General features: G+C 35.6%; 1 protein-coding gene and 1 long non-coding RNA gene across 51 annotated transcripts in view; both read left to right on the top strand.

The window, feature by feature from the left end:
* The first annotated feature begins 317 nt into the window (after positions 1–317).
* The window catches only part of elna (elastin a), a 73,215-nt gene continuing 49,124 nt past the window's right edge, over positions 318–24,408 (top strand). For all 50 annotated transcript variants that reach the window (XM_083525550.1, XM_083525548.1, XM_083525560.1 and 47 more), the window contains exons 1-5: positions 318–641; positions 12,993–13,043; positions 14,213–14,251; positions 15,966–16,058; positions 16,147–16,173. In XM_083525550.1, the coding sequence (XP_083381676.1) occupies positions 566–641; positions 12,993–13,043; positions 14,213–14,251; positions 15,966–16,058; positions 16,147–16,173 (286 nt within the window). In that variant the 5' untranslated portion in view covers positions 318–565. The remainder of the gene's footprint in view (positions 642–12,992; positions 13,044–14,212; positions 14,252–15,965; positions 16,059–16,146; positions 16,174–24,408) is intronic.
* LOC310717833 lies at positions 18,305–23,498 on the top strand. Its single transcript, XR_014530961.1, has 3 exons — positions 18,305–20,366; positions 20,569–20,651; positions 21,092–23,498. It is a non-coding gene; the product is annotated as an uncharacterized lncRNA (long non-coding RNA).

Here is a 24,408-nt window from a genome sequence, read left to right as displayed (position 1 = left end):
TATGTTAGTGTGTGGGTGTATGCAAGACCTTCATTTTTTTGCACTATAACATGGGAACAGTGTAAACTTATACAGAACACATACACATAGGATTATATAAAACTTCACTTCTTTCCTAGAAATGATAAGCCGTTTAGAATCCATGCAAATGTCTGGCAGACCGTTGAATTCTTTTTTGGATGACAGAGTGGGAAAGAGGGATCTCTCTCTCCATCTCTGTCTCTTTCTCTCTCACCCTTCCTCCCACCCTCCCTCTTCTTCCCTTCCTCTCCATCTCTCTCTCTCCCCTTTCTCTATCTGGCAGGGCTAGACATTGTTGGCAGGAGTGACCAGAATAAAAACAGCAACACCAGACACAGGAGAGAGGGAGAAAAAAAAAGCGCAACGATCCATCGAAACGCGGGCTTTGCCCTTTCTTAATTACGTTGCATCCAGTGTTTTTGCATTCAACCCCCCTCCTCCCTTCCTTTTTTCCCCCCTTTTCTGAGACTTTTGTGAAGTGGTAATTAGCTCTAGGAGAATAAAACCAGCTGATTTGGATCGGGCTGGTGCATTTTGGGGCGAGATGGCTAACAGGATGGTTGCGCTGCTGCTTCTCGGCTTGCTGCTGCTCACCCTTCTGCAGCCTTCCCTACAGGGAGGTAGGTGTTCACTTCATTCACCCTGAACAAGCAGTTCTCGCTCTTATGCACCCAGGGACAGGTGCAGCTGTTTATTTTTATTTTCTTTTGCACTGTTACTTTCATTTCAGCAAAGGCAGGATTTGACATGGTCATAACTGTATGCTCTTGAATTTAAGTATAGTGTCATAAACTAAACTTTATGAACTTTTCACACAGGAAACTGCAGCTTTAATATTGTCATTCCTTTCTCATAAGTGTATAAGACATGAGCAGTCATCTCTGTATTTTATTTTTTTTGTATTAGAAATACTTATTTTTTTTACAAGATTTTGTATCTTGTTTGGGCTTTTGAAGTCATTGAAGAATTTTTTGTATACTTTCCATCAAAAAGTTTTGTATGCAACATAAGGTTCTTATGCATGGTATGTAGTATGCATGTCATATTAATGACAAGTCCTTAATTACATAAGTACATACTTTTTACACTTTTCAACATCTTGAAACAAAAATCCACTTAGTACGTATTAATTCTCCCAGTACCTTCATTGTTGTAACTTTTATAATAACTTGCATACACTTGCTTTGGGCTAATAGTTAACTTTTTAATATTAAAATAAGGGGTTAACTGTAGGTCCCCTTTTTTTAACTAAAAATAAACTTGATGAAAATGCATAATGTACATTTCCAATTAATGCAATTAATATAGCACATTCGCTGTTTCTTAAACTTGGACTAATAGTGTCTCATATGTAATATTTCAGTTTCTATTAAGGGCTGCCGGGTTTGTTAATGTTAAGAAAAGTTTTATGTATGCAGAACTCTAAAGCTACAGCTGCACTGTCACTTATGTCAGTTACATCACATAAAATTCAGTAATCAAGCCTCCTAGTAGAGCTGAAGCGTCCAAGACCTGATTTTCCGACAGGTATTAGGCATTCAATGTTTTTTTGGAGTGCTCTGTGCATGCTGTTGCTGAATTAAAACTTTGTATTCAACATGGCAATGCGCAACAGAGAGCTCCCCTCAACTTCCAAAAGTTCTCCTCTTTTTCTCTGTTTTGAGTTTGAGCTTGTTTTTCGCTCTTGGAAGTGAATCATTTCGCTGTTACCCACAATTAAGGAGCATGTGAGCACAGCCAGAGTTCTTCATAAAGATTTATTTGTTTTCTCAATAGTGTTTCTTCTGCATTCATTCACAAAGGTGTAAAAAGCAGACTGTCATCTTTACTGTGGTTAACAGACTTATACCACAGAAGTAATTCCTGTTGTCTATTTTACATATAAAGCCGTCTGTTCCACATCTTTAATTTCTTTATTCTGCAACATTCATTATAATAACTAAGTTACAGGCCATGAAAAGCAAAAAAAAAAAAAAAAAACAGAGCTATTTCCAGTGATTCCTCTCTTCAAGCCAACTCTGTCTTGCTTTATATTTTTAAGGTGAGCTGAAAATGCAAGGCTGAAGGACACCTGCTAAATTTATGTGCTACTACATAAATTTGCCAGAGCTGGTTCCAAAAACACAGAAAATTTTTGTGTCTCCAGCATAATGCATACCATTCTTGCATAGAAAACCATTAACTCTTAGGTAGTATATTTTAGTATCAAGAGTCAAGTCAAGAAGCTTTTATTGTCATTTTAACCCTATATATCTGACGCAGTACACAGTAAAAGGAGACACTGTTCCTCCAGAACCCTGGTGCTACATAAACAACATAAAACTACATACCAGAAAAACACAGAGCTAAGGATTAGTAAGTGTCCTTTCCACATAAAGTGCATCGTGCAAGACAAGACACAAGACAGTGTAGGACCATACACAAAACACGAAATAGTGCCGCCAGGATGCCTTCTGTGTATTATACAGCAGAGTGTGTAAGACAGAACTGGATACAGGAGTGTAAAAATAAAATAAACACAAAATGTAAATATAGGTTGTGCAAAACAGCAATAGCAGCAGTCAAGGGATCCAGGAAGTAACTACATTGTACTTAGTAACTTATAAATAATTACTGTAGATGTAGTAAAAATGATGTGAAGGATCCAAGATAGACATATGCTGGAATTATGGTAGGGGGGAAAGTATCTGACTAGAAACAATGACTTAATTTTAAAATGTTGACTTCAATTAAAAAGTTCTAAAAGTGTATTCAAATTAGTTTAGACCATGACAGTTTGTTTGGGAAGCAAGCACAGGTGGAATGTTTTTCTTGGTGAGTTACAGTAATAGAGGGAATGTAGCCAGATTTGGAGGGAATGTAAGAAAGCCAAATTGGAGAATAAAAAGAATAGTCACAAAACCATTCCATCAGATTAGGCCCACCCTACTTGTGTCACTGGTTTCTTGCTTTCCTTTCGTGGGAGTGAGCAGTTTCTGGTCGACATCCAAAACTGCATCAATCAGACACATAGAGGATGCATTTGGAGGATGCAAATTAGATAGAAATAAATCATAGAGATAATGAGATGACAACTGCAAATATGTGTTTAATATGAATACATGTTTATACATGAATATACATGTATATGCATGTATGCAAAAACATGTATATCCATGCATATACATGTATATACATGTATATGCATGTATGCATATACGGTACATGAATGTACATGTATATATACAGTATGTATCTACATGTATATACTTTTTATATATTTTATACATAAAACCACACAAATCTTAAATCAAATCCAGTGCGTGTTTTGTGTTTGTCCAAGAATTCCAAAACAATGATTGATTAATCCAATTGAACAAACACTCTCAGGCCTAAATTAGATTCAAGTAAACATATTTTTTATTCTTTTCACTGCACAGGGAAACAAACCCTAAATTCTTGCTTAAGTTCACACATGTGTTACACATGCTGCGGATTGTCGGAAAGCTCTGGAGTATTGCTGTATGCTTATAGCAACTTTCCTTTTAGTAACTAAACCATGATGTCATCAGGAAGAGGGGAGTTACCTCACTTTGGTTAAACATACACGAACCAGAATTACCACATGAGTGGCTGAAGTGTTGAAGGATTGTCTGGACCTAAACAGTCTGACAACTTTCTGACTTGAAAGGTTTTTTCAGTGAGCGAGTCCTATTTTGTCTCACTTTTTACTGAGTACACCTTTAGTTCTTTATCACACAGAAAATTAGTCAGGAATCTATTTATAATTCATTATATAGTTTCATAAGTGCCTCTCTAGTGTTGCTCTTTAGTATTTAATGTGTAATATTCTTTAAGGTCTAAATTAGTAGTTAAAGGAAAGATTGTTTTTTTTTAATGGTTAGGTGAGCTCACTATTTAACTGTTTAAGCTCACTCTTTCAATCATTCCCATGTTCATGAAGTTTTGCCCCCAGTGTGTTTTTGGCCCATAAGTTGTCTAAAAAAATGACTGACAGAAGGTGCATTCCAAAATAAACATAGCTTCTGAACTAGATGTCAGTTTTCCAAATGAGCTCTCTCAGTGACTTTTACAAGTTTAAGGTCCAGGCTCAATCTAAAACAGGTTTTATTTTTATAAATTATATTTTACATAACTTCTTTTTTATTGACAAGTAAGGAATAAAATAAAATTAACTATAGCACTGTTCGCTCATACTTTCATAATGATGAATTAATACAGTATATGAACTATTATTAAGTGTCTCAGGAAATAAGTCTTACAATCAATGGTGGAAATATTGTGTTCTGCTACTGTTGCAATAATACACATTTTACCTGATAGTCCTCTCTTAGATGCCCATGTCTGCAATGGGTCCTTGAATGCAGGCACTTTTTGATTGCATCCTAATGTATAATTTTTATGATTATTTTACACTTTTACAGTGACATGTACTCAAGTACTGTAAGGAGATAATGTAACGCATATAGCTTCTTTTAAAACCAATGCAAATGTATTACAATTTTAAGTGCTTTGTGTGTTTTTATTTTAATTAAACCCTTACACTGGACATCTAAAAAACAAATAAAAATGATGAAAAAAAGGGTTTTGGTGTAAAATGTGCAGTTTTTAATATCACTCTGAATCAAATCTATACACAACTCTTAGTTTGTCTTTAAACAAACTAAATTTATTAACCTCATTCTTACTGTGTGTTTGAATGGATTACTCCCAGGAAAGATTAACACCACACCCATCTTTAAAACCTCACACTGATGATGTGAACCCTGTGGTCCTCAAGCAGCTAGTTAATGGTGTTGGCCTTGCATTTCAAATATATATGCCCTAAGGATGAGTATACATACTGACTCATAAATAATATAATATAATATAATATAATATAATATAATATAATATAATATAATATAATATAATATAATATAATATAATATAATATAATATAATATAATGCTCATTTTTGGATCTTACAGTAAAGCGTTACTTTCTTGATGCCACATTATTAGTCTCCTTCACTTTACAGTCTCCTAACTATTGTGAATTATTATGGAGTTTTGGCTTCTGCAGATCAGGACCTTAACATAACAAAACATTAATTCTCCTTTTCTTTGACATCAGGCTGGCCACACTTTAAGCAGGTAAAATTACATCCAGATCATTAGGTATTGCCAGTTCTGCTGCCCCATCCTGTAAAAATCTTCAATCAGATTATCTACTGTGCTGGAATTGAAAATGTGTGCTGTGAGTACCTCTCAATGCATTTAATCCTTTAGGAAGTGCTGGCTTTCTAGCTCTAGATGTTTTTGGCTGCCTGAGAGAATTAATGTGACACCTCTTGTGTCTCGTTCTGTGTTGGCCGAAGTCATTGCTAAAGGATTTAAGAGCTTTTGCTTTCAATGTCTTGGGTTCCAAGCAGATATTAACTGTGCTTTATGAATCTATCTTAGAGAAAGGTTATATAGAGGGGATATGGTTCATTGTGTACTGGAGTTACTCCTCATTCCTTGTGCGAGAACAAATATAAACTTAAAAGTTCCCAGTTCTGCCCTTAAAAGACTCAATCTCTATTCTCTGGAAATCAGTTAGGGACCCTTAAAAACTAGGTCATGTCTGATCACATCTATTATTATGAGGACAGTGTGGATTACTCGGTGAAAAAGCTCAGAAAGGGAAAAACATTTATGTGTATTTCACACTGATCTCATAAAGAATTCATATAAAATGTTATACTTAAAAATGATTTTGCTACTAAATCCCACTAGTGAAATCCAACCAAATCCCAATAGTGCCACTAAACCCCTAAGCAATACTTCACTGGTTGGTTGTCACATGCATCAGGTATGGTTTAATCTGTCTTTTTTTGTACCATGTGTGTTCCCTGTGTTCACCCACAGTGACCTCAACTCTCAACACTATGCTCCACTAGTTTCCAGGACTGTTGGCTGGAATACAGAAATGCTACCAGCGATAAGGGCTTTCATTTAGCCAGATTACTTTATACTGCTTATTTACAATCAAAGGCCGTTAACAGATCTGACAGTTTATCAGACATGTCTTTGACGCTGTGGTATAATAAACACTGCCGTCCTCATGCACACACGGCATAAGACTAGGACAGCATTGTATGAAAATCACTTAACCAAACATCCCAGACTTCCATTTTAGCACGGTTGAACAATGGCATTCATTTTATCAGAGTTTTATTGAAACTGTTTTTCTACAGTTTAAAATGTTCTCATTGGCCAGGGTGACTTTAAAAAGAATTTCAAAAGTTTCTGTGACACTGACTTTCATCTTATGTATGTGAATAAATGCTATTTATCCAGAAATTACCAAAAACCTTCATGACATTTACTGTATAAAACCTACATACAAGGCAAAAACTAAAGAGAATGTTGTGTGATAAAATATCCAGTAATTCATTCTTAGCCATTACAGTATGTTAGTAAATAGAGACACTCTAACCTATTTCATATACATTTACATTTATGGAATTTAACCTTTTTCTTTTTTTTAATCAGTTTACATTTACCTCATTTACACAAATGAGCAGTAAAGGCCTTGCTTAAGCACCCAGTACTGGCCACTCAATGATGCTAAGTGTTGAGTTCACAACCTTCTGATAAGAAGTCCAACATCTTAATCACTGAGCTACCACTTTAAATTTGTAGTGTAAGATACTTACTTTATACACCTTTGTTTCAATTGCAATTCTTTTTTCAATGTAATTTTAGATTTGTCAGTTGAAGGTTTATGTTTTTTCCTACATTCTTTATAAGTAAAAAAAGCTCTCCGTATTGGTCATAATTGATAGATTTGTTATAAAATGTTTACAAATATGGAATGACTGCTTTTCATATTATATTTCACCATATTTGGGTAAAGTGCAATTGAAATATATATGTATAAATCCGCAGTGCCTTGCACTACACATTTGTACATTTGTAATTGTACATTTGTATCAAAATTTACATTATTAATTGTCAAATTATTTCTTTACTCCTCAGAACAATTCTGCACTGATTTTGAAAGATCCAAACCTGTCAGCTCAGTGCTTTTCCATTTTTTATTTTTTTTTTACCAAACTGGAAGGTAGTGATTACAATAACTTCCAAAATATCATGTCCATAGCATTACTAAGATATTGCTGCAGGTTTTGCCACTACTGTGGCCTAGAGTATTGTTCCTAACTGAATTGACAATATGCTACAACTATTTGCACTATGACCGCAAAAATTCCAAAGTTAATGTCAGTGTGAGGATTGCTTGAAAGTTATTTCTGTCCCTGTGGAGACCATGCCAAATTTAAGACAAAGAACCACGCTTTAATAAAACTATTTGTTCCAGAACAAGTCTGGCTTAATTTCAGGTTGGCCAAAAAGTGGGGCCGGTATAATAGATATTAAAAAATCATAGTTTTTGACGGTAATCTGCCTGAACTTGTGGTTTGATTCTTCCCTTGTCTCCAATGAATCAGATCGCATGTGGCAAAAGTCGGTAAATTTGCTGTTATAAAGCAATACATCTGCAAGACATTCTGAATGGCTTGTCACTGTTTGCTTTATGATTGCCATAAAACAACCGGAACAACCGTGTTGTGTTTTTACTGCATTTTATTATTCCCTGTGTTACATCAGGTCAGAGGAATATCTGGCCAAATGGCTGAATATCTGGCCTAAATGATTTAATACAATGATATGAATATACAATAAGAACTTGTTAATTGCTTTTAGGTCATTTATTAGTTTCTACATTTATTAGCTTTTACTGTGATCTCTATAGAAGTGCAGAGTACACACAAAACTGACAGGTGTCAGTATTATTTTTTTAATCCAAAAATACTTTTAAGTGAAATACTTTTTCCCAACTTTAACTATACAATATCTTTAATGATCTGTTCCTGTAGTTTTTTTTTAATATTCTATACTATGGCTTTGAATAGGGTTAATTAAAGCATTGATGCTGCTTTTTTGGAATATGTTTTAAATTAAAAAAAATATCATTCATGGCAGTTTTGTAAATCATTTTTTTTTAATAAAAGAAAATATATGAATATTACAGTGCTAGAAATACTTGAAAACATTACACACTGAAACCTTTATTGCACATATAATCTTTAATCCTGGAAAAGCATGACAATGGGTGGTACAATTATAACGTAGTGGATCAACCCAGCCCTGTGATATCTGATGCTATTCCTCTCAAGCTCTTTGCGCAGGCTGAATTTTGCAGTGTGATGCTTATGAAATTTAAAACTGGCATTCTAACTGCATCAGGACTTGGCAAAAGAGACTCGGTTCTATCGAACAGATTTGAAAAGCAAAAAAGTGCCCTTCATCGAGTTTTGAAGGCCATTCTTCATCAAAAGTATAGGAAAAGCTTTGCTAAAGTGAACAGCATACACATTGGCTTTTAAACAGAGCTGTCTGTGTGCCGTGTGCTTATTCGATTTTTGCCTTCTTTACAGTAATGCTCTCTCTGTACCACAGATGTGTTCAACTGAAGAGACAGAGGGAGAAGTGGGAGGGCTTCATATCAAGGAAATTTACTCTCATACTTTCATGTTCATCTTTCAACTCTGTCCACTTTTTTTCTCTTCATGAAAAAACTGAATGTCAGTAGAGTCAGTCTGTCTATGCCTTAAAGGCCGATTGAAGTTGGCATAAATTACGAGTACAATATTAAACCTAGCTTAGTAATCCAGCCGTAACTGGCAACGGAAGTTAATTTAGTATATGTATATTTAATGTATTTCAAAATATGAATGTCAAGAGACATGAGGCCAGCAGAGGTTTTAAAGCTGGCCATATTGATTTAATAACAGCCACAATTAAATTGCCATGTGTGTGTGTGTGTGTGTGTGTGTGTGTGTGTGTGTGTGTGTGTGTGTGTGTGTGTGTGGTGTAGAGCTGATAGAGTATTTATATATATGCATTCGTGAGACTATAATGTTATTTGGCACAATTCTAAAACACCCTTCATTAGTGTCCATGGAGAAAATCTACAAACTAAAATCCTAACCAAGTAAAAATGTCACTGTAGAAAGACAAAAGGTTTTCATTATTCAACAATTTTTTTTTTATAATCCTTGAAGACTTTCGACTAATTCAGTCATCGGTAATGAAGCGAGATATTATTTTAAAAGAAAATAAATGCAATTCACAGAGGTGTGATTTGCATGTGACGGGTCATTAAATAGCAACCCCAGTTATAAACAAGTAATAAAAACAACTTGAGATGATTCCCTGTGCATCAATCAAATCTATGAAAACCAAAATACCTGTGACGTGATAGTTTTTTTAAACAGTTCTATGAAACGCTTATTGATTTCATCTTTTTAATATAGTGTTTCTTTAAAAATAACTTGCTGTACATCAATATGGTGAATTTTCCTTTCATAATTGTATTTCAACTCTGACACTGTCTGTATGGCAAAACCATGCCAGCTCATTCATACATATTCTGTTTCCAGTTTTTTCGTCATAGATGAAAGATGTGAATATTCTGAAATGCAAAAAAAAGCTTATTAAACAATGCCTCTTGATGGACAAAAATTTATTATCGAATGTGGAGAAAATTAAAATGTAAAAAAAATAATAATAATTGAGCAGCTAAATTTATTCATGCGCCTTCAGGTGTCTTATTTAGCATAACTCCAGGGTTAACTGAAAAAAACAGATTAAAAAAAATTAAACATGATTAAGTCTGCAGTTAAAGTGAAGGGTGGTGTGGTTTTACCACTCAGGAATTTGCCAAAGCTAAATTATAACTATAAACAGGAATCATTTCCAACAGCCAAATGTTGTGTTTTGTTGTTACAGCAGCTTGTCATGTTTACTGCTAAAGATTTCAGTGTTGGAAAGATGTAATCCAGGAACAAGGTGAATGTGCAGACAATGGTCAAGTGACCTACAAAAAAAACATCAAACTAGGCAAGACTGTGTCTATAACATAAAAACAGGATCAAAATGAGGCTATTAGAATATCAAAGCTGGGTAACAAATGTATCAAGGGTTAGAGCATATACTTTGTGACAATCAAAGAAGCACGACATCTTAAATAAACTTACTAATCAAAGTGCAAACTGAACACAGATGAGAGTAATCAGAACACACCAGTGAGTCAACCAATGACAAAACATGGACAGAGATGGAGTAGGACTCAAGACAAAACAAATGTGGCAATGCAAACAAGTACTTATCTACACTTGAGAAAGTGTAGTCAAACCGACAGGGTCTGGCTGCTGCACCCAGTACAAGAGGGAAGCACCTCACACTTTACCTTCAACTGTAACAAAGCACTGGCACTGGCACTGGATTATAATGTTTGTATGATATATATGATTATATGTTTATTATTGCTTAATAAACATCTCAGAGGGGAATTATTGTAATAAAAAGTTTATGTGAAACCTCCACCCTATACAGTAAATTACATTTACATTTCTATAATATAATAATAAATAATAGCATATTAATATAAACTAATTTGTCAAATTTCCACAGACAAAAAAAACATACATAATTCAATCTTTTACTGATTAATTCAATGGTATTGTACAATATTAACATTTGGATTGCATATATAGTTATTATCACTGATATTTCATTATATTTCAATGATTATAATGAATAAGTGACTATGCAGTATTCTCATTGCAATATGTTGTTCTAATGCTAATGGTTTTTGTAACCTTGCTCTTCGTCCTTACACAGGAAGGAGACGGGAAATCCGACTTTTGATTCTGAAACGTGACTCTTCCTTTGTACCCATGGCACTCCAACTGTAATATATAAAACTTTTACTCAAAGGGCAGCACCCATGTTTCCAATCAGCCCAATGAACCCACCAGCTCAAAGGGGCATTGTATAAAAGGTCTATGTTATGTTAGTTTCGTTCAAGATCTGTATCAAACAGCCCTTTCTCTCATTCGTTTCATTATGGAAAAATACTTCCAAATGTCTGGCTGGTTTTAAGCTGTTTTTTCTGATTAAGATGACCCGTGGTTCTTTCAAGTGAGAGCAAACAGCAGAGAGGAAAAAAACAGATAGTTTGTTTTCGCTGGATGGAAATGGCGAGCGTTTCGGTCCCGTTTTACAAAGCAGGCCTAAGGTATCCAAAACCATGTGATGTCCTTGGGAGTTCTAACCACAGATCTGGTGTGATGAGTCCAGACACCATGAAACTCAATCACTTCCCAGGCATCTGCTGTTTTTAAATGTTTTTTAATATATATTTTTTTTTAACAGCTTTTGAAGAGCATCTTCCCTCCAGCTCTATCAGTGCATGCATGAGCTCATCTGTTTTTTAAAGGGATGTCTGCCATAGACTTTCAAATAAAGGATCTTTTGCAAGACTTCCAATTACCCCAAGAGAGACAGGCTGCTTTGCAAAAAACATAAGTCATAAAGTCCTTTGAAATTTCCCATGCTGTTGTGAAGATATACAAAATCCAAATTGGCGCTGCTTTCTAGGTTGACCATTTTTTTCCCCTCCCGGATGGAAAGGCAGCCAGCCTTAGACTAAACAATATCGGCTGTTCAAGAATCAGCCAATTTGTTTGTGATTTTGCAATTTTTTGCATGATGTAGGTATCCGTCCTCACAATGCCTTTACCAAATAAATGCTAATGCAATTTCTCTTTCTATCAAGTGTATGGTTCAGGAACCCTGTTAACAGTTTATGCTTGTTTTCCGCAAGCAATGAACATGACCTTAACCTTATTTAAAACTCTTTTTTAATTTTTTCAGCACCTCATTTTTTAGCACTGAATTTAATCATTAGTGCCAAAACCAATTGAAAATCCCCACAGCTAGCTGTAACCTGAATACCACACTTACTGATTCTTGGAGTCAGAATAGTTTCTTCTGCTTTCTTTCTTTTCTCACATGGTTTTGAAAAATGAGATGGTTGAAAGATGATCTTTTAAGCTATTGTTCTTTAATGTCACCTATGGACCTTTTCACTGCACATTTATAATAATTTTCCACAAAATGTATGTGTGTCTTTAAGAAAGATATTTAGATTTAAAAAAAATAATAATAATAAATACTGTTAGCTAACATGCTGATTAGCCAAATGTCTTCAGATGATTGTTATATCTATAAATGATCACATAGTAAATGGCTAGTCAGCTGTATTACATAAAATAACGTATTAGGACAAGATTGCCGAGCAGTGACTTAAGTCATTTCTTGAACATTTAGAATCTTCATTGCTAATACCAGCCATTTAGCTTCCATACACAAGATACAATTTGGCTTTGTTTGCAATAACAAAAATTACTTTTCAGAACTGGAACCATATTCAGAAACACACACACACACACACACACACACACACACACACACACACACACACACACACACACACACACACACACACACACACACATCATTATACCCTTAACTATAATTGCAAGGAAAAAATTGTGTTTAACTTTTGTATGTGAAGTGCATTGCCACATTGCACTTCAGTATGGTGAAAATTCGTTTAATATCATTTCAATCATAAGTTTGACTTTAGCTTTCCATTTTGTTTGAAACTGATGCAAACCAGAGTTACTATACCCTCAGAACTGTGTGTAAGCTTACAGATGCTGCCAAAAAACAGGCACTTTTCCTTTCCCTGTCTTTGTTTATGTTTTTAATATTCCTTTGCCATATTGCATACTTAACAGCCTATTAGTGCCTGCACACATTTAGCAGAACTTTGGCCTGACTTTCGAAAAGAAGTTATGTAGATTGCTGACGCCCTTCTTCCCTGAATTACCCATCCATCACAGCTCACTATTTGCTTCTTAGAATTAGGTAATTTGTTGAAATTGTAATTTCAGTACGCAAGTGGAAAAGGAGTCCACCCCACTAGACACAGAAGACTTATGCTTTGCATAGTTTTATGTAAAAAATTCAGTAAATTGTTGATAATTTCTTCCTCTAAAAGGATGGTATTGTTCTTTTGTTCGTTTCTTTTAGGTGTGTATGTGCCTGCTGGTACAGGAGGTGGAATTCCGGGAGTTTTCCCAGGTTTGTCAATATCTTTAAATGTTCTTGAAATAAACGGTGTTCTTTATAAAATATGATACATTTAGATCAATTAATTAAAGCTCCCATACAGTCAGTGTGTGAAAACTGTGGAATAAAAAATGCTTTAATGTTTAATAGTTAGGGTTTAGGTACAATTGCTGTATAATGTTTTTAGGGGGCTAACATGCAGGAAATTCTCTTCTGATATTCTGAATATGTCTTCTGATATTTGCAGATTTCTACTTCAACATAAGGAAATAATGAAAACATTTTTTTATTCCTATTGTGCTAGTCAGTATTATGTTTTCAATATTATTATATGTATCAGTATTTGTGGCTCTCTTAAAAATAATTTAGGACCTTCAATACATAGTGCATCACATTTTAGTCAAATGACTTATAAATTGCAAAAAAAATAAAATAAATATAAAATATATCTTACATCTTCAGTGTAATCTTAGTTGTAAGATTCTACAAATAGATGGGTAAGAAATTAAAAGCAAAAAACACATAGAAACAAAATTGTTTGGACCACAGTTAGCCACCTATTCAACATCATAGCAGCCTTGCATTTAATTCTATATGCTTTTGAAAATGAACTAGAGTGACATTATTAGTGCTTACATGTCACACCAAATCTCACAAAGCTGTTCCATTTGGTTTAGATCTGGTAACTATGAGAGTATAGTGTGTGACTTACATTAATATTAATGCTCATTAAACCATGACCATCTGGGTTACCCTGGAAAATGACCATTCCCATTAGGATAGAAAAGTTCCATCAAACAATACCTGATAAAGAAATCAATAATAACAAAGCCATTAGTTTTGCCTTTAATTTGTCTTCAGTATATAAAACCTTGAAGGTTCCCCAAAAAAATCAAACATAAGGATCTTTATTGGTTTTAGACTTATACAGGTTTACACAAGAAGTGGAGAGCATTGCTTCAAATGGTGCATCCCTTATGGCTAAACCCTACCCATAATTTTAAAAAGCTGTAAAAACTATAAAAAATATATCCTGTTGAAGCCACTGTTCATTGTGGCACAAGTGGATAATCTTATCCGTGTTTTCAGAGAAGAGCACTTGAGTAGGGAGAGCTAAAACAAACATATAAAATGTTAGCCTACATAAGACATAACACTATTTCTTGCATTTTGTATTACAGGAGGTGCTGGGGTCCCGTTCAAACCGGCCAAATCTGGAGGTAGGTTTGATTTTGTCTTTCCAAAGACTCTTAAAGGTCCAGTAAAGCCACCCCATCTATATTTCAGTGTATTATTATGAAGATATTGCTTAAAACAAATATGACATAATCCTTTCACACTCAAATTTATTAATTTATTATATCACTTTAACTTGTTCTGTGATGTACCCCAGCAACAGCATTTGGCATTTCAAATTAATTATTAGATAGAGCACTGATAGTAATGACAAGGCCCAAGCAGCATATTTTTATCCTGAATGGACTAAAATTAGGAATCATAGAAACTACCGAATATATTTTGTGAACTTGTAAAAGTTGCAAGAATGCTAACAAGTCCTGGCAGGACAAACAGCATACCAACCAGTGGTGGACAAAGTACACAAACCATGTAATTGAGTTAAAGTAGAGATGCACTTAGTAAAATATTACTCTAGTAAAAGTAAAAGTAAAAGTGCTCCCTTTTAACTTTTACTTGAGAAAAAGTACGAAAGTATTTGCTTTGCATAATTGTATTATGATTTATTATGGCTATAATGCTCTTATTATTATTTTTGTTACAATTTTCCTTGCTTAATCAACTCTGTTTATGTGAAAAGACTCTAACGTTAGTCTTACCACACCAATCTTTTAGTAGAATGATATTAATTAGTCAAACACTGATTGATATCTATTAAAATTATCATGAGACAAAAATCTTCTATTAAAAAAAAATCACACAAATAAGGCTGCAGGTGTTGTGGCAAGTTACAGTCAGAGGTTTCCTCCATCATTTATTACTCTTAAAATGTTCTGCTTGCTGTTGAACTGACATTGAACTGTTCATGCTAATTAGATACCACCAAGCGGCAATCAAGACACTTTAAAAATAGAGCGTGCGCTCTACCCTGATTAAGGGCTTGCTGCGTGCTTGAACAATTAAGTTTTTATCCACTCATAAATAGAATGTAATGTTTCTTATTTCGGAACGTTTTATGGAGTAAAAAATGTAGTTGAGTAAAAAATACTTCAGTAATGTACAGACATGAAAAAGCTAATTAAGTACAGTAACAATTTACATTTACTTTATTACTGTCCACTACTGATCCATCCTTGTTTCACAAAACAACATTTTCAAAATATAGTCTAGTTAGCTAACCTTACATACACTCGGATGGTTAGGGCTGCAGAGTATTGTTTTGCCTGATTTATCCATTCAAACTTGCTCGTGTTACAGACTAAACAGCATATGAATTCAGATGATTTGGAGCCAACAAATGGGTCTAAGGTTATAGTGTCTGTGTCCAGCTGAGGTTAAGCTCGGCTACGCACCCCAATCCAAAGCTAACATTTTCATATTTATTTTTGGCTTTAGAAATGGGTAGAAAGCAACACCCGGGTATCAGGTGTCACTTCCCCAGGCGTGTCTTTTGGCCTGCTTTAAATTCAATATGTGTGCAGTGAAAAGGCTGGAATGTCTGCTAATATCCTGAAAGATTGATTGAGGCTTCAGCTAAAGAGCAGTAAACAGCCAAGAAAACAGAGTGGCTTGGAAGTGGTCATGGCATGGACGTTGATGTTAGCTCATTCCTGTGAAATGCAAAGTTTACCTGGGTAGTCCTTTCGGCAAAGTTTGAAAATTTTATTCAGGTCAATAAAAAATCTGAGGTACAGTGAATAAGTATGAACACAGTTCATTAATGCAATGTAAATAAATTAATTGACTTTGTAAATGCAGGTGGATACGGGGCTGGTGTAGGAGGACTTGGTGCTGGTGGACTTGGTGCTGGTGGACTTGGTGCTGGATTAGGTGCAGGAGGTCTTGGTGCAGGTAAGAGCTCAAGGCACACTTCCAAATAGGATTTGTTTTAGTAAAAGCATTTTGCAGTGATCACTTTCATAATTTTTCTTTAAAACAGGGGTTGGAGGAAAACCACCAAAAACAGGTGAGCAAACTACAAAACTAAATGTTTTACATAATGTTTATATGTTATGCTGCATTATGTGCCCCCCCACCCCAAATGAATGTTTCCTTTTATATTTGATAAGAAATGAAAAAAATTGTGGGTGTTTTAACAGAAACAAACTACCTGATCACATTTGGACCTCGACCACATTTACATTGACATCATCACAGTTCAAACAGTGGCTCACCCAAGCTGATTGTGTCCTTAGATTAAAACAGTACAATATGTGGAAATCTCACTTACTGTAAACAGACCCTGCTCTGATACTCCAGTGTAAATATTTTTGCTCCCATAGTCAATTTATACCATGTTGGTGCACTAGATGTATTTGGCCATTACTAAATTTCCTAAAACACCATTGATTAAACCTATGGCCTATATAAAAAAATATTAAACCTATATAAAATTTGTAGCAGACTTGTTGGCTGCTTTGAGAAGGACTTTTCACTCTTTTAAAGAAGCATTAGCACTTTAACACTTTCCCAGTATTGGAGTTTCACTGGAGAGGGAAAAAAGAGTTAGAGTTTTAGAAATTTGTACACATGAAACCTTTATGTCAGTGTGTTTACAAAAGAAGTCATCAGTGACTCTAAGTGAAATTAGATACAGTTTAGAGTAGATCTTCTATAGTTTTTGCTGAGTGCCTAATAAACCAATAACTAAGGAGCGAGTACTTCATCTATATGCATGATCTAAAATATCTATTTATTTTAATGTATCATGTCACTTTTTTAACTTAATATGGACTCTAGACTCTTATAAGTATCTTATTATTTTGACTTCAGACTTTTTTTGCATCTGTTTTTTTCTATTATACATCTACCAACTTCCAACAGTATAAAAGGTATGGAAATTGAATAATAAGGCTTGATATTGGTTGTACATGGTGAGATTTGCACAGGCTTTTTAAGTGTAAACATATGTATGAAAAAAGAAACGGAATATGGGTGCAACATCATAACTCTGGATGAAGAAAGCAATTATGGTGATATTCATGTAGACATTGGAAAGTCTCCTAAATTTCAAGACTTTTTACTGTACAATGTTCAACCACATTGGAAAGTGATCACAGATATCAGCTTAATGTGCTTAAAGACAATTTGTCTGAGGGTAACAATTTTTTATCCAAGGAAAGAATATTGACACAATAACTCCACAGTTTAGTGGCTGGTAGGTAGGAACAATCTGAATCCAAATGTTCAATTGATCTTTCACATTGCAATTTGAGGAATTACACATTTTCACTAGAGCTATAATGTGCATGCAAAAGTAATCGATTCAGTGCAGTTTAAATTGTGGTTTCTTGATTCATCACTGTAACCTCTTTCTGGCACTTTTTATACATAGTTTGATGTAGCACAGTCCAGAATTCTTTCCATACAGTACGCCCATGTTGCCCTCTTCAAAGTCAGGATTTATAGCGTTTAAGACTTCTTATTTCTTGTTCTCCCAAGGATATGGACTGTATTTGAATTGCCAATATAGGATTTTTTATACCGCTGCAGCATTCCCTCCACTCACTTGGCAGCCTGCGTTTTATACATAGCAGATAAACTGAATATCAGGAATATAACTGAATGTAGAATCATTTGTGGTCTATAGTGGGAATCTGTGTGGAAAGTTCATGGATTGTCCATAATATATGTGGCTTTAAGATAAGATGAGAAATTAATTTACCATGATTTATGAGGCTCTATTTCAGGTATCTTTTTATAGTCACCAAATAGTGCATTGCATTGACATGGATGTTAAAATGTAGAAGGGGTGGTGACATTCAAAATCCATCAGTGGTTAAGATGGACTTCTGATCAGAAAGGTGTGAGTTCAAATCCCTTCACCAAAAAGCCGACACTGCTGCAAGGCCGTCACCTTCATCTGCTCAGTTTTATGAATAAGATAATTGTAAATCGCTCTGGATAAGGGCATCTGCAAAATGCTATTAATTTAAATGTAAATCAGTGCAATGTATTTCTCAGTGTGAAGGTACCACCTCTTTAAATTTCCTCTTAGCATAGAAACAGCAATAAGGTTCCAATTTCAACAAAATACTAACTTAATATAACAAACGTACATTTTTTGGAATAAAAAATATGACCAACTTGGCGGTGGCTATTTTTACCAGCAGTGAAACTTGCCATTAAAAACATACTTCCAGCTAAAAATCATTAAAATAAAGCCAGTGATATTATGACATTGTTTTTTCCTGGCTTTTTTAAACCTTTGTAGATCCTGTTGAAGCTTGCTTCATTAACTGAACAGAGTTCTTTAAACCAAATAAATAATACTCTGGAGCATTTAAGTGCCAACAATATCCAACTCCATAACTGGCGAGGAATTCTTCATTCGCACTTTTGATGAACTTATCATAACCTCCAGTTAAGGTTAGTAGAGGACACAAACAGCAATTCAACTAAACACGACTTGTGGGTTATTCATTTGAACATTTGTGAAAATAGAATTAACATGTACATTTTGAGCTTTTGTAGAGGGAAGGGATCCAATATGAATTTGCAGGATTAACTGTTCATTAACAATAACAGGACTCGAAAGGTCTCTGGAGAGATAAGACAAAAAAAAGAGCAGCTGCTTTTTGTTTTTTTCACACAGTCAGAAACGCTTTGAGTTTTGTAATCGTTAAAATGATTGTTGTTTTTAACTGTCTATAAAAAAAAAATTTTAATCAAAAAGGGTCCCAAAGGTTCCTATGTTTCTACCTGGAAGGACAGAAATAGAGCAAGCAATAGAGAGCTAAAGAAAGAGAAAGAGAAGAAAAGGTTGATAGAGCATAAGGGAGAAGGCCAGGCTGATGAGTCAGGAGGAACGCCAGTGTCTTGAGGAGCACATGTGCTTCTCATTAGCTGGCTCAAACCTGTCCCCGAGTCACTCACTGCTGGCCTATAGTGAATAATGACTCCTCTCGGCCCAGGTCCTCAGTGACAAGGCAAACCTCCTAATCATTCCCTGGCACAATCCACAGACATTTTTTGGGCAAACAGTGACCTTGGGAAAGTAACTTAAAACGGCAAGGAAAATTTCCCATCCCCTATCAATATACTTTGAGGTGCAAGTCACTCATTTTTGTTTGTTTCGCCTCACAGTTTCTGCCCAATAAGTCATTATATTGCCAAGTGTGTAATGTTTCAGTTCTTACCAACCATGTTGGAACCGTGTCTTCTTATCCATTTTTTTCTTATTCAAGTGGAACATGAAGACTCTAGAGACTAGAGAGATGTAAGCTAACTTTTCATTTGGAAACCTTTCTGTCAATATATTTCAGCAGTTTCTGTTCCTTGCCATTTGCTACAATATAGTCATCATCAAAATGTGGTTTTACTTTTGGTGTATGATTCATTACAGAGGGTATTTTTTTTGTCAAAAGCTTAGTTACTAGTGTTTTGACAGTTATGTAAAAAAAATACTAATCTTGCCTTAAAATACAAGATAAGTCTCATCCTAGCTCTCAGATGTGTAGTATTTAGGTCATAAAAGACATAAAACTTTCTATGAAAATGCCAAAAGAACAAAAAACACAGCAATGGTTTAAATGTAAGGCTTAATTACTTTTTTATTGCAGTGATTTTGGAATAGGGATAGGAAAGTAATGAGTAAAGATTACTTATATTCCTGATCACATTCGACAGCATCTTTCAAAATGGATGACTTTTACTCATGCCCTTAAATATCTTTGAGAAATTCTGGTAATCATCAAATCATCATTTCCTCCATTTCGAGCGAAACACATTAGATTCCTGTCAATCTAGCTTAAAACAATGGGAACAATAAGTAAACATGCAGGTTGGAGAGAAGACAGAGGAACGAACTTGTGAGCTCAGTTTATTGGCCGTATCATTCCTCAAGTCTGACTTGTGAAAATCGCGTTCATGTGTGGACCATCTGGACATGTTTAACAGCTGAACATACCATCGGTGCTGGCAAGTTTATTAAAATTTTCTGATGCACGATTTGCACCATAGCCTTTCACTGTAAATCAGGTGTCTTCCATGGTGTGATAAACATCTATAAACATGTCAAAACTTGGTGCTTACAAATTGCAAGACTTTTTTTTAGCTTATTTATGCAATGGAGAAGTATGGTGAAAGTCAGAAGGAGTTGCATTGTGTGTTTGTGGATTTGGAAAAAGCATACGACAGGGTGCCGAGAGAGGAGTTGTGGTACTGTATGAGGAAGTCAGGTGTGTCAGAGAAGTATGTCAGGGTGGTGCAGGACATGTATGAGGACAGTGTGACAGCAGTGAAGTGTGCAGTAGGGACAACAGACTGGTTCAAGGTGAGGGTTGTAATTCATCAAGGATCAGTGTTGGGTCCTTTCCTGTTTGCAGTGGTGATGGACAGTTTGACAGGCGAGGTCAGACAGGAGTCTCCATGGACTATGATGTTTGCGGATGATATTATGACTTGTGGTGAGAGTAGGGAGCAGGTTGAGAAAAGCCTGGACAGGTGGAGGTATGCGCTGGAGAGAAGGGTTATGAAAGTCAGTAGGATTAAGACAGAGTGAACTATGTGAATGAGAGGGAGGGCAGTGGAGTGGTGCGGTTGCAGGGAGAAGAAATGGAGAAGGTGGAGGAGTTCAGGTACCCTGGGGTCAACAGTGCAAAGTAATTGAGAGTGTGTTAGAGAAGTGAAGAAAAGTGTGCAGGCAGGGTGAAGTGGGTATAGAAGAGTGGCAGGAGTGATTTGTGATAGAAGAGTATCTGCATGAGTGAAAGGGAAAGTTTATAGGACTGTGGTGAATCCTGCAGTGTTGTATGGTTTGGAGACAGTGGCATTGAATAAAAGACAGGAGGTGCAGCTGGAGGTAGCAGAGTTGAAGATGTTAAGGTTTTCGTTGGGAGTGACGAGGATGGACAGGATTAGAAATGAGTTTATTAGAGGGACAGCGCATGTAGGACGTTTTGGAGACAAGGTGTGGGAGGCGAGATTGAGATGGTTTGGACATGTGCAGAGGAGGGACATGGGGTATATGCTTTATAGATGGCCAAGGAGGAGGTTTATAGATGTGGTGAAGGAAGGCATGCAGGTAGTAGGTGTGACAGAGGCAGATGTAGAGGACAGGGGGGTGTGGAGACGGATGATCCGCTGTGGCGACCCCTAATGGGAGAAGCCGAAAGAAGAAGAAGAAGAAGATGCCAAAACATGCAAGACAGTAGCAAGAAAATAAAATTGTACAGTCTTTAATGGTGTGTTACTTACCTATGGCTTTTAGTGAATGATGTATTAATAATGCTTTTAAGTTTGAACATGGGAAAGCATGTCAGAATGCATCATGCATTAAAAGCTGTACATGAGAACAAAGAACTGCATAATTATGTTGTAACTTGTTGGGTATTTGGCACCTGGAAAAGCTTTCCCAAAGCTTTTCATCAAGAGATGGTGATGGTGGAGTTTATTGAGTTTAAAATCTGGGCCTAACTCTTGAGTGGTTCCATGTTGTCACCTTGTATTTATAGCATTACACTTCATCATGCTGCAGAGCAGTAGGCCATGTTTCCTATGAACCCATTCACACAGGACTCATTGTAAAGTGCCATTTGTTTTACGCTTGTTGTACCTTTTTTTATACAATTAAATAACAAAATAGTTCTTTCTGCGTATCGCAAGCTTACATTATAAGTGCAACATACAAGCTTTCATAATAATCCAATGATAATTCAAACATCTAATGATAATTCAAACTGTTTGTTCTCTGTCCCACTGTTTATTTTGCCACAGTTTTACATTAGCTGTATTGTAGCTCATGAAATTTTGGCTGTCTTTATCCTCCATGTGTCTTTGACACAGTTGTACATTTTAACATCTGTTGCATGAAGCATGCTGTCCTGTGACAGCTAAATGTGGTAGTAGATGGGAGGGTGAAAATCTAATGTTAATTATTAGTTTTATTATGCTGTTATCTATGTATATTTTTTAATTGCATATTTTATGCATATAAGTCCGCTGATGGTGCTGTTGTGCATGGTTTTTACAAAGATTTTAAAATTTTATATAAAGTAGATCTCTTTAGTAAGTCTGAAGTAGATGCTAAAGGACAGGGTCTTAGCCTTGCTAGGCCACTGATACCAACCTCACCTTGTAGAACACATGGTGTAAATTGTAGAAGAATCTATACATGCTTCTACCAACCACTGTAAAATAATACATATTACATATTACAGTACAATAATTTTTATTATTTTACTTAGAATGTTATAAATTCTTATAAGCACATGATTGGAAAGAAGGGTTACCATTCCATATTTAGTAGACCGAGATTGTATTATATAGACGTGAGAAACAAATGAATCATCATCAGTGTCTAGTAAAGGAATGCACACTATGCAAAACGAGGCTTAACACTGTGGAAAACTGGGTGGGGGGTCATACTTGTGTTGTCAGACCTGAGGTGAAGTTACAAAGCAGTTCAACCTGGTACCTTTGTTGTAAGTAGGATAGATCCTTTTACAGATGCTTGCAAATCGGAACCATTCTCACATTAAAAAAAAAAACTGAATCGTTGCCAGACAGTGTGAACAGAATTAGTATGACAGAAAGCAGTCACAGAACCAAGCAGATTAACAGAACAAACTTTTAGCATGAAAGTTTCACTGTACCTTGAAGAAGAAACTAATCCTTCATGATGACAGTGGAAGAGCAGAAGCTAGGTGAGCCAAACAGCTGCTCCTATTTATCTCAGCTCTGATCCGAGTTTGGTCTACACTAAAGAGCCTTACAACAGATCGGCAGAAGCATCATGGGAAGCAAAGAAAAAAGAGAGATAATTCTTATTTTTTGAGTTATAGGCAATAGAGCTGAGATACAAAATTTTTTGGCCGATGTTCACTTTCAGGCCGCAAGATTTGAGACGGAAGAAACAATGACTTATAAGGGGAAAAATGAGAAAAACACATTGGGGCCTTGAAGGTCTGTAGAGTTGTCACCATTCAGGAGTTGGGGCAGATAATTACATCAAAGTGCTGTTCTTAGATATCGTGTTTTGTAAAAGTGCTATGACTGATAGAGCTGACAAAGGCTTTGATTGGTTTAGAGGAGACAAAGTGTTGGATTACTGCAGTCAGAAAACCGATCCAAAATGTAACTGAAGTATGAAGAGAAAATCACAGTGCAAAGATATAATGGGTTTGACCCCATCGTACATCCATTCCCATTATTTCTAGAACATTATTGGTACATTGGCTTTTCCTGAAAGAGAAAGAGAGGGGGAGAGAAATAGAGAGAGACACAGTGTGGTTTGTCCATGGGGTTCAATTCCATGTGTCATCAGACTATCAGATGCATTGGTTGGAAAGAAATGGCTAATCTTTTCTGCTTGATGGGTTTCCTGCTATATTATTTTGTATATAGATCATTGCACTAGTCTCAAAAGTATCCCAGAATGTAGTAGTATGCGTACAGTGTGTTACTTAGTTAAAACAGTGATACAGAATAAGGGAAACTAACTGGAATATGTTGTTATCGTTTTCCAAGTTTCTTATGTAGCATTTATGATGCGTGCTCTCAAAAAAAATCAGCAAGTGAATTGCTATAAGCTCTGGCTTTTATTCTTGCTTCATACATAAAACATATTATTAAAAGTCTGGCTAGTATCTTTATTTTCTAATGACATGTTCAACCCTGAGGTGACTGTTACTTATAGCAAGAATGTTATATGACAGCTTTACACTGCACTTGATTCTGCTAGGATTCAACACTGTTTCCACAAGCCTATGTGTTTCTGAAAAGATCATCTGTCCTCTATGAATGTGAATTAATCAGCATAGTAAAAAACCTATTTTGTCACTCACCTTATGCGTGTAGGTGGATGTGATATTGCAAATTGTAGGATGTGGAAAAAGAGGTTTGCTTTGTATTAGCAAGGTGTGTTGCGCTGCTGTGAAGTGTATTAAAGATTTTACAAAGCTACAGAGCTGGAATAGTCTCAAAAAGCTGCAATCCTTATGGACCTTAGAATACGCACTTTATTCTAAAGTAGCGGTGTAACGGTATATAAAATCCACGGTTCGGTACGTACGTCAGTTTTGAAATCACGGTTCACTTTAATTTCGGTACGGTTAGGGAGAAGAAACGCAAAAAATTTAATTGCTTGTTTTTTTTTTTTTTTTATTAACACAGTTTATTACTATTAATATTTGTCCCCTGGTGGTCTAGTGGTTAAGATGCAGCGCTCTCACCGCTGCGACCCGGGTTTGATTCCCGGTCA

This window comes from Silurus aristotelis (genome assembly GCF_946808225.1).
Source record: "Silurus aristotelis genome assembly, chromosome: 22".
Lineage (NCBI taxonomy): Eukaryota > Metazoa > Chordata > Actinopteri > Siluriformes > Siluridae > Silurus > Silurus aristotelis.
Note: the sequence above shows the minus strand (reverse complement) of the source record. Positions and strands in the feature narration are given on the sequence as shown.